The sequence below is a fragment of the Spermophilus citellus genome (genome assembly GCF_964194105.1).
Source record: "Spermophilus citellus genome assembly, chromosome: 15".
Classification (NCBI taxonomy): Eukaryota; Metazoa; Chordata; class Mammalia; order Rodentia; family Sciuridae; genus Spermophilus; species Spermophilus citellus.
In genome coordinates this window covers 23859863-23874011 of record NC_138195.1, presented here as the reverse complement: position 1 = coordinate 23874011, position 14149 = coordinate 23859863, and the positions used below count along the sequence as shown (strand labels likewise).

The window sequence follows — 14149 nt, the reverse complement described above, 5'->3', positions numbered from 1 at the left end:
TCAATTTGTTCTAAAAATTTCTAGAAAACTAGCCATGCCTACATGATTATACATATTCATAATAAAACCTAAGGAAATATGTAGGATTTAATCCATGTCAGATTTAAACTGGAGATATCAATAAGCCATAGGAAAGTTCCCAAGATGGGTGGAATTTGGGGTGAGGACACCATCTGTAATTAGAAGCACCATGAAAGAATGGTGTAGAAAACATTCTTGATAGGATTCTCAAACCCAAGGAACCAGAGCACAGACCACCATCAACTGCTTTTTAAATACCCCTTAACTTGAGGATTGTATCTCTTTAAGACTGGCTGTTTGTGCCTTGTGGCCCTCAGTCATGACCACTGTAGGTCAGCAGGTGGAGGAATTAACAGACAGCCTACAGGTTAGGGGAGCAATAATAAATATATTCCAGTCTTCTGTATTCAACAGTGGTTTACAATCATCTCCTCCTTTCCCCAACTCACATAGAGTTTTCTTTTTTCTCACACCTCTAACATCAACCTACTTTTAAAATAATTATGTACATTTCTTGTGTTTTGTGGTTACTATAATCATATTATCTCTATATCTTTCAAAATTGCTATTTTTAGGATAAAGATAACTTGAACTTTATTCCCTAGAATGAGAAATCTGTCTCAAATATTCGTATTCACTGCACCCCTTCTCCCTACCCAACTAAAAAACAAAACAAAAAAGGGAAAAAGTCAATAAACTGGATGGTTAGGGCAACTGATGCCTGGGCACTGGGCTTCCAATAGGTTTTTGTTGACGAGCTAGATGAGATTGCTAATTTATAAACCTGACAATATTCTTAGACACCAGCGTTACTTTGTTATTTTTATACACTGATTTAAATGATGTCGAATTCACTGTCTAGTTCACTTTCTGTTCTCCTTTCCACAAAGTAGTCAATTATCTCCCTGGAGGCCGTATTCCTCCATCTGCGAAAGGTTTGACTCCGGATCAAACAAAAGCGTTCTCAAGCATTGCAATATGAAATACTAATGAGGAAGTCAGGCGCTAAGACTTTAGGGTTTCTTATCTCCCTCCATTAACCCACCACTGAGAAGGGGGCACCAGAGAAGGACGACTGACCCCCGCACGCACGAGGGACCCTGTCCTCTTTGGCTCCGGGCCACTTTGATCTCGCGTGTCTGCCTAATCAAGTTCATCTACTGCCGCGACTGACCAGATTCAAAGAACCACATTAAATAGTTTGATTATCGGATGGTCATTTCCCTCTTTTCTCCACCCTTGATCTAATTTCCAAACGCTAGTCTCTCGCCTTCCACTCTAAACTTCCCATCAAAAGAGAATTAGGTCTTCTTCCTTCTTATCCTCGTTTGATGTGCAAATTTACTTCTCTTTGCACATTTTTCTCTCAGTGGAGGGGAGAGGGTGGGGTGAAGAGAAGCAACTGGACGAAGTGAAAGACCAGGACCTCACCCAAATCTGCAAATCAAAACACTGAAGGATTAATCAGCAACTTGCAAGGGCCACCTGGTCCTCTCGCAAAGATGTCCCCAACCCCTAGAGCCTTTGAATTACTGGTCGAGGTTGTATTTAATACGAAATATTATTTTTGTGCACAAGAAAGGAGTATTGGCTTAAGGGAAAAGGGTAGAAAGTGGTTTTGCAGAGTCTACCACTATTTGGCTCTGGAAAGTATTTAATATACAAGTAATCCAGTCCCTGCTGCAAAGAAACGCACCGTGTGCCCAGAATCCCTCCCGCCCTCTGCGTTTATTAACGTCCTCTGCTCTAATGCTCACTGATCTGTCTCCACGAAGGTGAGCTGGGCCAGTAGAACCACCGTGCAAAGGAGAGGAGGGGTGAAGAGTGTCAAACCCCCCCCCCCTCATGTACACAAACACACCCCCTCCCAGCCCCTCCCAACGCTTTGAAATCCCATCCCGGCTTTGTTGTCTTCCCCGAGGGGCCGGAATGCTCAGAGCTCGCTGTATAAAGGCAGCCACCGTGGCGGTGGCGGCGCAGAGCTCCCTGCGCCCAGCAGTTAGGACTCTGAGATCGTTGGAGGATCTGGGAACCTTAACTCTGTAGCCAGCCGCACCAGCAAGGTTTCCTTGGGATCAGGCTTGCAAAGTGACATCTCTCCTTTCTCTTTCTCCCGCTTGAGTACTTCTGAGATGACGGCTTTGGGCACTGTAGGAGCTGCTCGGTTCTTGGTCGCCCTGATAGCAGCAGTTCTTTGCAGCCACTCTCTGCAGGGTGTGAGCGCCACCTTGAACTCGGTTCTGGTCAATTCCAACGCTATTAAGAACCTGCCCCCACCACTGGGCGGCGCTGCCGGGCACACAGGCTCTGCAGTCAGCGCTGCACCAGGAATTCTGTACGAGGGCGGGAACAAGTACCAGACCCTTGACAACTACCAGGTGAGAGGGGTCGCAGGGATCCAAGGACGCTGTGACCCTGGAGCGTTCCCATTTGGAGAGGAGGGTGCGGAGCCTTCTGGGTGACTGAGATTCAGGGCGTCTTTGGAAATGCTGTATTTGGGAGCGGAGGGTGACAACAGCTTTTGGAGAGTGTACAGATAGGGACTGAGATGAGTGTCCGGGTTCAGAAGTGTGGGTACTCGAATGCCGGGGCTCCTCACCTTCTCTCCGCTCCCTTCTCATAGCCTTACCCGTGCGCCGAGGACGAGGAGTGCAGCACCGACGAGTACTGTGCAAGTCCCACCCGCGGAGGGGGCGCCGTGCAAATCTGTCTCGCCTGCCGGAAGCGCAGAAAACGCTGCATGCGTCACGCAATGTGCTGCCCAGGGAACTACTGTAAAAATGGTGAGTCCTACAACTCCAACAGTCCTGCATTCCAGCATCTACAGATAAAAGAAAATATTCTCTGCTCTGGAACTTTGCAGCACCGCCGTCCCCAAATGGGTGTTCAGTATGCAAGGTTCCCCTGAAATGTCTTCATTATGAGTGTTTAATCTGGGAGCAGAAGAAAGTATGGGGGTCTAAATGATCCTTGTTCTCCTATGTCCCTGAATGATTTGACACTACTGTTTACTTCAGAGTGGCCCCTTCCATAAAACCTTGTCTGAGGGTAGCCTTGAGGTTAATTTGGGGCAGGGGAGGGGGCGGGGAGGAAGATGGGACCTGGGAAGGTCTGTGGGATCCTTTTGAAAGAGAAACCAAAGAAAACAGCTGGCATTTCCTTGCTCTTTCCATTTTCATGGCTTGTCCAAACTGTCCTTTCTTCCTCATGGCCCCTGGAAGTTTAAACTGTTGTCAGGCAAAGGACAGAGTGATTTATCTGCACTGGCCATTTTTAAAGGATATCTTGGTACTCCAGCATCCAGGCCTTTTCAACCTTCCTCCTCTCTTCCCTAAAACTACTTCTCCTCCCCACAACCACGGATCCAAGAAAATTTAATGTCTCAAAGAGGTAGACTGAAGACAGCCAAAGAGGTCTCCAGAAATAAACTTACAGGGTGGCTAACCTCTTTGGGACCCAGCAGTATTCTAGGATGAACTAATTCAATCTCTGTAATATAGAAATTATACAGTAAAGTAACTGGTGGGTGAGATTGTAATCTTCCAGGCAGCTGGATGTGCATTTGTTTAACTTAGTCTGGCAGTACCCATATAGAATGAAGAGCAGAAAAGTTATTTTTAAGAACAATTTTTTTTATGTAATGTACCAGAAGGGTGCATTAAAAATTGGACAGAAATGTCACTGCACTACCACAGTTAATGGGAAAGCACTTTTTAAATGACTATACTGGAGATGTTGCAAATAACTAAACAGTATACTCATTGATACTTTGTCCATCTGGAGAGTTTGCACTGACCCTGGGTGGAAAATTTGGTTTGTATTTAAAATAAATTGACTACAATGAGATACCTCTAGATGCTGCAGGTATCTCCCAGATTCTTCTTCACCAAGATTAAACACTCATAATGAAGATAGGCTGGCCCATCACAACTGTTAGCAACAACCCATTTCAATCTAGAAATTAATTATTATTTCTCGCTTTCTCAGGAATATGTATGCCTTCTGATCATAGTCATTTCCATAGAGGGGAAATTGAGGAAACCATCATTGAAAGCTTTGGTAATGATCACAGCAGCACCTTGGATGGGTACTCCAGAAGAACCACCCTGTCTTCAAAAATATATCACACAAAAGGTACATTGAAGGACTTTAATGTTCATTCTTTGTTAGCACATCAGAAGTATCTTTTGAATTGTCTTAATGAAATGATGCAAGCTTAGCTTAAGCAAGCTTAACTATTTTTTCTACTGTCTCCTCCTTCCTAGGACAAGAAGGTTCTGTCTGTCTCCGATCATCAGACTGTGCCACAGGTTTGTGTTGTGCTAGACACTTCTGGTCCAAGATCTGTAAACCTGTCCTCAAAGAAGGTCAAGTATGCACCAAGCACAGGAGAAAAGGCTCCCATGGGCTGGAGATATTCCAGCGCTGTTACTGTGGAGAAGGTCTGTCTTGCCGGATACAGAAAGATCACCATCAAGCCAGTAATTCTTCTAGGCTTCACACCTGTCAGAGACACTAAACCAGCTGTCCCAACACAGTGGACTCCTTTTATATAATATATGCTATGAAAATCTTTTATGACTTTTGTCAGCTCAATCCTAAGGATGAACAAATTTTGTGGTTATAGTTAAGCATTCCGATAATACCTTCTGAAAATCTGGAGTGTAAGAGCTTTGTTTCTTTATGGAACTCCCCTGTGTTTGCAGTAAATTACTGTGTTGTAAATTCTCAGTGTGGCACTTCCTGTAAATGCAACAAAACATTTAATTATTTTTCTAAAGGTGCTGCATTGCATTGTCTTTTTTTCTCTTGTTATGTAAATTTTTGTACACATTCATTGTTATCTTGACTCTGATAAATATTCTATATTGAAATGAAATAAATAACTTCAGTTTATAGTTCCTAAATGCACACCCTTTTCCCTTTTAATTCTAGAGTCTATAATTCAAGGAACTCTTTAAATATGAAAATGCTAGTTTATTCTCTGAAATGTACTGTCTCAATGCATAGATTAAATTTCTTTCTAGGCTGTGATAGTCCTTGAAATAAAATTTAACATTTAATATGAAATATTACAAGCATAGATAAATTTGGGGACTATGATCTTAGAGGAGAGAGAAAGAGGGAAAGAGAAAGTGTGTGTGTGTGTGTGTGTGTGTGTGTGTATGTACTTAAAGAAGAGAAATGTGATGTGTTTAAAGAAGATCTAAGAAAGTATATTGTCTACATGTTAAGACAATATTAGTATCTTTAAAGAAATGTGTTCTCTACTGATAAACTCAAATGATTCTGGTTGATTGAGGTTGAATGTTACATTAGTACTTGCAAAAACAATTCCCAACAAATTAGTAGTATTTTCCTTAAATGGACAGTAACTTTGGGACAAAGAAAAAACTGTTCACAAAATATACCAAAGTACATGTGGTTGGCAGGAAGAGGATGTGTATATGAAAAGATAGCCTGCAGATATATGCCAATTTTGTGCTGAATAAATTAATGTGAAGTATCTTAAATACTCCTACATGCAATTACTTGAATTAAAAAATAATTATTAAATAACAATCACAAATCTTCTGGTATTCCACTCCCTTGCTAGGTGAATTGAATATTTCACTTTAGGCTTAAAAAGCAATCTATCAATTGGAATGAGGAGAAGGATGTATTGTTTAAAGATAACCCATGCCATAAAATCTGCATTTTTTTCCTTGCCAAAATTGATATTTATACAGGGGAAAGGGAAGACGAACCTCCCAATTAATAGTTATTATGGAGTATTTCTGAAAGTCTGCATCAAAACCACAAAATGCTGGGTTCAAGGCATTCAAAGGATGGTAGCAACTGATCAATTATCCAAAAAAAGTTTCCTTAAATAGTGCAGCTGTCCTAGAATGTTTGTTGTTTTTGTGTTCCCAGAAGTGGTTGGTTTTAAAGGAGCTCAGTCCATAGTACACAAGCTGGGATTGGCTCTTCACTGAGAGGGAACTGGCAGGGTGTCTGCTGCTATATTCCTTCTGTCTGAAGTCTCTGCTTCCTGGCCCAGAAGAAACTTTCTTTTTCTATATGTGCTTGTTTTCTGAAGTGCCAGGAAGGCCAGTTCTAAGGACTGCCTTCTTCAATAAAACACAATAGAGGAAAGGAAACAGGAAACCCTTTCATCAAAAAGAAGAAAGAAGGGCCTTCTGTTTTAGAGGGGAAAGGAGCAAATGTTTAAAGGGCCCTGGTTATTGGATCCCTTCCTTTCTGAGGAACCCACTGTGGACACAGACTGTCCACCTCTACACATCTCAGTCCATTATTCTGTCCCTTCCTATTTCCCATCTCAGGATGGGGGTGGGAGAGTGAGAAATCTACCAAGGAGGATACTTTTTCCTATCCCACTGGGAACTTAGAAATGAGATTCCTAAGAAAAAGAAATCTGCACATTTATGAAGCTGGAAAAAGTTATCAAAACTGTAGATGCTTTATTGGCTAGAAGGCAGAAGAGAAAGTCAGACAATACATACCTAAAAGAGGATCATTAAAGAAATCAAGAACTTTTACATAATGGCTGCTTAAAATGTTTTGCATTGTTTAACTTTTAAATGATTTATTTGAATAGAAAATGTGTGCCGTTGGGAATATTTCACAATATTTTATTTTGTGCTACTCTACACACTGCCCTACACCTCAGTCTCTTTACTTGAGTGTTTTGCAGAACATTATGTGTCCTATGGAAAGAGGTGACTCATCCTTTAACAGTTGCATCAAGTTTGTACTATGTTGCAATGGTTTCTCCTCTATTTTATTTCACCAGTCATTACTGATAGACAATCAACTTGTTTCCACAGTTTGTGCTCTAACAAATACTGTGCCATGGATACAAGATTTTTGTATTCCTGTCCTGGTGTAGTTGTAGGATAATGATTAAGGGTTTTTTGTTTTTGTTTTTGTTTTTCAATTCTAATTTTTTTACTTAGAGAAATTTTGTTGAGTAGTTTAAACAATGAGAATATTTTGATTCTACCTTTTTAATATTAGTATTTTGACTGTTCAGAGTAGAGAATGCTTTTATTTTGTCACTGTAAATTCAATTCTAAGGCAATGAATGAGTTTTGATACAAAAATCTAACGCCAAAAGACATGCCCATTACATTTGATGGGTCTGCTTATCACTAATCTAGTAACTATACACTCTTGCTAAATTTTATCAAAAGAGAAATAGAAAAATAAAGGCTGATCTTAACATTTTCACAGTAAACAGTAATCTCTGGCACATAGTCAAAGGTAAAGTTGCTTTATTTACTTTCATTTTAAAATAGTTAATTAAATAAAACCACAAATCCCTCTCTACCTTTTCCTATTTGTTAGCGGGTTGAATGTTTCAACCTTTGTTTAATCTATTGATAGAAATGAGGATAACTTATGTTGCTTAAAAGAAAAACTATAAATATGCAGCCCATATGTGATAATTAATATTTTAGCAGATCAAGACACTTTATTTATTTCCCCTCTATGGTAAATCAATTTTTACTAATTCACTCATGGCCTTAGTAACATAATTATGCAGTTATAAATTCTATCAGTGTTTCTAATTGCATAGTCCAATTAGCACTCACTGCCACTTGTGGAAATTATACATGAAATCATTAAAATTTCTTTCATTTTTAATTTGGGTATATTATCTAACTATTGTGCTACCAATTTTCTTTTATAGTCTTAGATAAATATTGACAATGCTACCATTAAGCTTATAAATGTCTTTCACTGAATTCTTTAATTACAATTTTTGTACTTTCTAGAAATACTACTCTGAGTTTAATATCAAAGTAAAAAAATACATTTTTATCCCTATACTACTAATAATACAGAAACTAATCCCCATAATTTGAACATCCGATGTTTGGATGTTTGTATAAACATGTGTCCATATGTGGGTCTTTTTTATGTTTGGTATCAAAACCAATTTAAGAAATAGTCAATCACATCAATAATCTAGATAATGTTGGCAATTTTTATTTCAATATACATTTATTGAGGCTGATCAGATTATTAACTGATCCTTGGACATTACATTGGCATTTAAAAAGTTATATACAATATTGATTTCTAAATTTGAGGAGCTATAAGGGAGAGAACAAGCAAACATTTGTGCTAGGAGTTGGTTTAGTATAGTATTTAGAAGCATGGACTCTGAAATGAGATAGATTTGTAGCAGACTCCTAACTCCTGTAGTTTCTAGCTGCATCATGGGCATAAATATAAACCTCATTGATACTATCAAGAGAATATATAGACTTTGGAATGTAGGTTAGATAAAAATGTATGCATTATAATACCATTGCACCTATTTCAGGCATTGATTTAGTAAATTGAACAATAAAACATATATTTTGTTAGATAATTTGCATTAGTATCTGACAAGGCATTAACAATTGAATTAGCCTATAGCTACTTAGAAAAGCTTCAGAAAATATTTGAACTATCATCTTCTCAAGATCTTTTTATATCAAGGAAAAGAAAACATTTAGACGTATATCCTTATCTTCATTTCAATCCATAGAATTCAGATAAAGCAAAAACTGAAATATTCAACTCACCTAGGAAGAGAAGAAAAAAGTGACATGAGTGATAATTTGTGATTTTCACTTAGCCATTATTGTAAAGTCAAAGTATTAAAACAAATTTTCTTTGTATGTAGTAATATATAAGATACAAAAAGAAGACATGAGTCAGATTGACACTACTTATGAAAATCAGTATGTGAGTTATTGTGCACACTGGCTTCATTAACTTGCTTATAATTGCTGCTCCATTGTAATTTAACATGGCGCCATATGTTTTTTTTTATGGTGGCATAAATTCTTTCCCTGGTATAAATAGCCTTCCAGCTCAGTTCTGCTCAGCAAATTGCTTAGCCTCTCAGACTTTACCTCAAATACCTGGTCAAGGATTCCTACTGGCTTAGCTTTTATCGAGGGTTTACCTTGGGTCTAGTTTTCTGGCTTGGCTATCCAAGCAACTGGACTATATCCAGTTCACCTTCAATAAGAACTATGGCATTTCTACAAAGATTGCATAAAGACAAGTACCACTGGTCATATGTTCCACAAATTAGTCTTTGAAGAATGAGACATCGTTCACAAGATAGAAAATAAAGGAATGGGCATTGGAGACAGAGGAAACTAGGTAAGCAAAATTATGGAGTTGTAAAAATAAAATAATACATACTAAATTAAGAAAATAGGAATATTATTCCACTGTGATTAGAGTTTAGGGTTTCTTTTGAAGGGAAGACTTTTCTTTTTCTTTCAAAATATATAGTTGTTGTTCATATGTTCATAAGGAATAGATAAAAACTCTTCTCAACAACAGTTATAGTATTAGGTGGCAAGACAGTTGAAGGAAAGATTGAGACATATTTGTTTAAAAAAAAGGTTGTGAGAGATTGTGAGAGCACTTTCATACACATATAATTTGTTTGATCAAAAGGGTTATAAAGTAAGAACAATATTACTTGAATTTCTGCAAGAGTTGTCATATTAAGTAGAGTTGAAATTAAGTTTGAGACAATTCTGGTTTTGACTAATGTAATCAATACAAGGTTTTACAAATCATAGTCAATTTATTTTTCCAAAAAAGTTATGAATTAAAATAGTATGATGTAGTTTCTAAATATTATTAAATATAAAATTATTATGTTTTTCATGCAGGGGATAAAACCCAGGACCTGTTCATGCTCATTTAGCCATTATTGTAAAGTCAAAGTATGCTTCACCACTAAACTATTCCTCTGGTCACTAGATGTAAAATTATCTTTGGAGGGCAATGTAACCAACTCCTTGCCTTTATAAACTATTAAACAAATGCTATAGAAAAATAAAGTTGGCAGAAGGCACAAGACATGGCTGAGCCTAACTCTATTTTACATTTTACAATATTTCACAACTTTCTCCTCATTAGCAAAAATTACTTTTAGAAAGAGTTCTATATTGAAACCTTTCACATATCCGTGTCACTCTGAAGCTCAAATTAAAAGCAGATGAGAGAAGCCGTTAGGATTGTGAGGGGTTTTGTTGTTTTTGGAAGAATCTTCAAGGAGTTACTATGTCAGCCAACACAGATGTTTCTTTTTCTTCATATGATGAAGATCAAGAGATCCAAACTCATCCAAAAAGCTAAAGAGGCACCAGTTGTCCCCATTGGAATGGCAGGTTTTGGAGCAATTGTTGCAAATGGATTATAGAAATTGAAGAACAGGGGAAATACCAAATTGTCCACTCACCTGATCCACATGTGCGCAGCAGCCCAAGGCTTTGTTGTGGAAACAACTAGTCTTGCTTTGGTCTATTCCATATCAAGGAATTCTGGGTAAGACCTGAATCCTAGAAGAGCAGATGCTCTCTTGGTCCTATTAGAAGTGCTTTTTCCCCTCATACTGAGGTTACATATTTATGTCAAAGATAAATCATTTGAGTGGATTCAATGGTTACATATTTATGTCAAAGATAAATCATTTGAGTGGATTCAATGATAGCACAGTGTTTTGAACATTGAGTTTCTTTCTTGTGGGCTTGATATACTTGGTGACCAAATTGTTAGTGTGACTAGTTGACTAACTAGCTCATTTAGACAATTTGTCATATGTTTAAAATGTTAAGTGCACTAACTAACTAACTTTCTTTCTCTCTTTCTTTTCTTCCTTTCTGTTTTTTCTTCCTGGTACTGGAGATTGAACCCAGAGCTGCTCTACCACTAAGCCACACCAGCTCCTGTTTCATTTTTTAATTTGGAGACAGGTCTCGCTAAGTTACCCAGGCTGACCTCAAATCTGTAACCCTCCTGCCTCAGCCTCCTGAGTTTCTGGGATTATAGGCATGCACCATTAAAATATTCTACAATCACTGAAATGATAACCAAGAAACATTCAACATTCTCCATATTTGAATGTTTGAAAAATGCATATCATGTAACATGTGTGGTATGATTTGAATTACTTATAGGAACATCAAATATCTGATTCTAGATGGCTTCTCTGGAATGTGGGTAACAGTTTAATCTTTTTTCATTGTTTTCCATTTTTTTCTACAATAATCAGGCAAGATTCTACTATTAAATCTTAAGGTAGGACTAACTTGGATTTGCCTCATAAACTCCTTTATATTAAGCTGATATCTTTACAGGTTTCATTCTGATTAGGAAAATCACTATTAGTGCTAAGTTATTTCTTCTGGAATTTTCCCAAAACTGCAGACAAGGAAACCATCCTTCGCTTCCTGACCAAATTATTTTCCATGCAAGAAGAACTGACAGGGAGAACTGAAGCTGAGAAGTGGTGCCATAAGTATTTGTTGAATGAAGAAAAATTAATGAATGAGAATCACTGTGTCAATTTCAGTAAAATTACAAGAAAACAGAACATGCTGAAACAAATGATCTAAAATATTCAAAAGAAAGAACAGGTAGGAGGCAAAAGAAAAGTCACAATTCTGTTAGAATAGTCATTTTTTCTATGATCCTATTTCCATATTTACTTTGTTAACAGTTATATATTGTGATCAACTGAGTGACAGGGTACATAAGTCACACAAATACTTGAACCACTTTAGCAGGACATGACTTTAAATTTAGACATTTTTATTTGCAAGAAAAATCTTACTCCTTTCTTCCTGATCACACAGTTAGCTCTTTAATTAATAAGTCTTCAGTTCTGTGAATATTTCAAGGACATTGATACAGATGAATTAAAATGCATTGTCAGTTATAACCTAGAAGTTATATATCCCCACACACATATATCTGAAATACATACATAGTTTTTCAAATGCTCTAATCATTCACTTACTATATTTCTCAAAATAACTCTAAAAATATCACATTTGTTTAAAAGATAACATAAGTAACATATATGTTGCTCAATTTTAAGTTTTTCTAAGTGTTCCACATCTGGGAATGATGGGACCTAATGGCTTTTTAAAGCTCTCAGACACCCTGACTTATAATCTTGCTGGCAGGGATATTGGATTTAATAGATAATATAAATAGAAAGCTAGTGATGAAGAAGAGAATAGAAATGATTTATTCTGGGAGCTATGCATACTTCACAGTTTTATCTCCAGTCTTGATTATCTCTTTGATCAAATAGTACCAGGTTCTGTCATGTCCTGACATTTGGATGGCCTATTGTAGAAAACGTTTAAAACAAACAAGCCAGGATTTTCAATTTGTTAAGGCAAGGGTCCATTTGCCACAGAATTCAGCAATAGGCAATTGTTTTCCTCACGTTAACACTTCATTCAACAATTTTCTTCTTGCTGACACCCTCTCTCCCATTTTCCTTATTTTGTTCATAGATTTCATCTATCCCTTCTCATTTCCTCAGGCTTTGCATAGGCTTTCAATGGTTTAATGTCCTGGATTTTATCCTAGCTACCTACACTTTTGCAGCAGCATTCTCTGAGATCTGTCCTTATGGTTGAACACCTAATGGCAGAGCTGTTCGCTAATCACCAAGCCAGTTGTCCTGCCTCCTGGAAACATTTCCCAGCCTCCCTTGCAATTAGGTGTGGCCGCATGACTAAGCTTGACCAATGGGAGGTGACCTGGAGATGCTGTTGCAGGAACCCCCTGGGTGCCCAACATCTGGAGATATTAAGGGAGATAATGACAGCCCTGCTATAAGAGGCAGAGCCTCTCTCAGCCTGGGTTTCTAAATAGTATGAACACATTTCCTCTGCCCTCAATTCCCACTTGAGTAATCAAGAAATAAACTTTAATTGCTAAAAGCCATCTAGATATAGTTTTTAACATTTTACTTTAAAATAACATAAGCCTCAAATTTTACCTTTCTCCTTTCCTTCATTCTCTTCCCAAATCTAGCTCTCAGTGTGACTATGTCAGAGATCTACCATCAGTAAAAGTAGGTAGTCTAATGAACAATAAGGGCATAAAATTGTGGATGCAATTGAATTCACATTGTTAAAACTTATATAAAAATGTGAAAGCATACCCCTTCATTGTGTTTGATATACAGTAGGAACTTCATGAATATTTTTACTTTCTCTTCCTGTTTTGGAACTCAGCCAAATAAAACCTCCTCACAATTAAGTGATACAATCGACAGGAATTAGTAATGATAGCTATAGCTTTTTTAAAAGCAGAGACCATCTTAAGTGTTTGACACATATTTACTTGCTTCATTCTCACAATAACTCTATAAGGTATGTAAGTTTATTATTCCCATTCTATAGATGAGAAATGTTTCCCACAGTCATGTAGCTACTGTGATAGAAACAGAATTTAGAATGAGCCAGATTTTCATCTCCATAGTCAGGCTCTTAATTAACGACTATGAATGGAACTGAGTAGCTACCTGAAGCTTCTGTACTCCTTAAATTACTTAAAAGTTGCATTAAAATAGTTTAAAATATTTACTAACTTGAAATATGCAGCTTCTCAATTTCCTGAATAGGAAAACTTTTTTCATTAAATTCTATTAAATACATCACTGAAAATGAAATGGCCTATGCCCCTTCTTGTGGATTTAATGAAAAAAATCTGGGGAGAGGGTGATAAAAGATTAAATACCTCACACTGAAAGTAAACTGTTTTTATGTTAAAAATAGAATAATTTCAGAGCTGTGGTTGTAGCTCAGTGGTAGAGCGCTTGCCTAGAGCATGTGAGGCACTGGGTTCCATCCTCAGCACCACATAAAAATAAATAAATAAAATAAAGGTATTGTGTCCATCTACAAATAAAAATATATTTTTTTTAAATTGAATAATTTTCTTGACTAAACCAAGAAAGTTTACAAAATAACCCTAATGTTAGATGGCTATATTATGTGTCTCTTTAAAAGGATGCTTTTTACACAGTAATATTACATTACAAGTTACATTATGACAAAAAAAAATCATAAACAAAAAAATTTGCATTTAAGGCCAGTAACCAAGTCACCTATACACAACATGTGCTATGTTTCATGAAGGTTGTTTTTGTGTTCTGATTATAGGTGCACTTCCTTCGAGTTCATCCTTCAAATTATACCTTGTATGGTGGCAACTGCATTTATGGTTACCATTTGCTATTTATTAACAAATGATGGCTGAGTGGTTTTAACTTCCAGAAGAAAAAAATCTGGTATAATTATAT

General features: G+C 37.1%; 1 protein-coding gene across 1 annotated transcript; it reads left to right on the top strand.

Annotated features, from left to right (window-relative positions):
- Positions 1–2051: 2051 nt before the first annotated feature.
- On the top strand, positions 2052–4540 carry DKK1 (dickkopf WNT signaling pathway inhibitor 1; the record flags this gene model as incomplete). The annotated part of the gene is made up of 4 exons (XM_081268082.1): positions 2052–2399; positions 2645–2804; positions 4009–4155; positions 4287–4540. The coding sequence occupies exons 1-4, from the start codon at positions 2154–2156 to the stop codon at positions 4538–4540; spliced, it is 807 nt and encodes a 268-aa protein (XP_081124208.1). The 5' UTR covers positions 2052–2153.
- Between the last annotated feature and the right edge of the window lie 9609 nt (positions 4541–14149).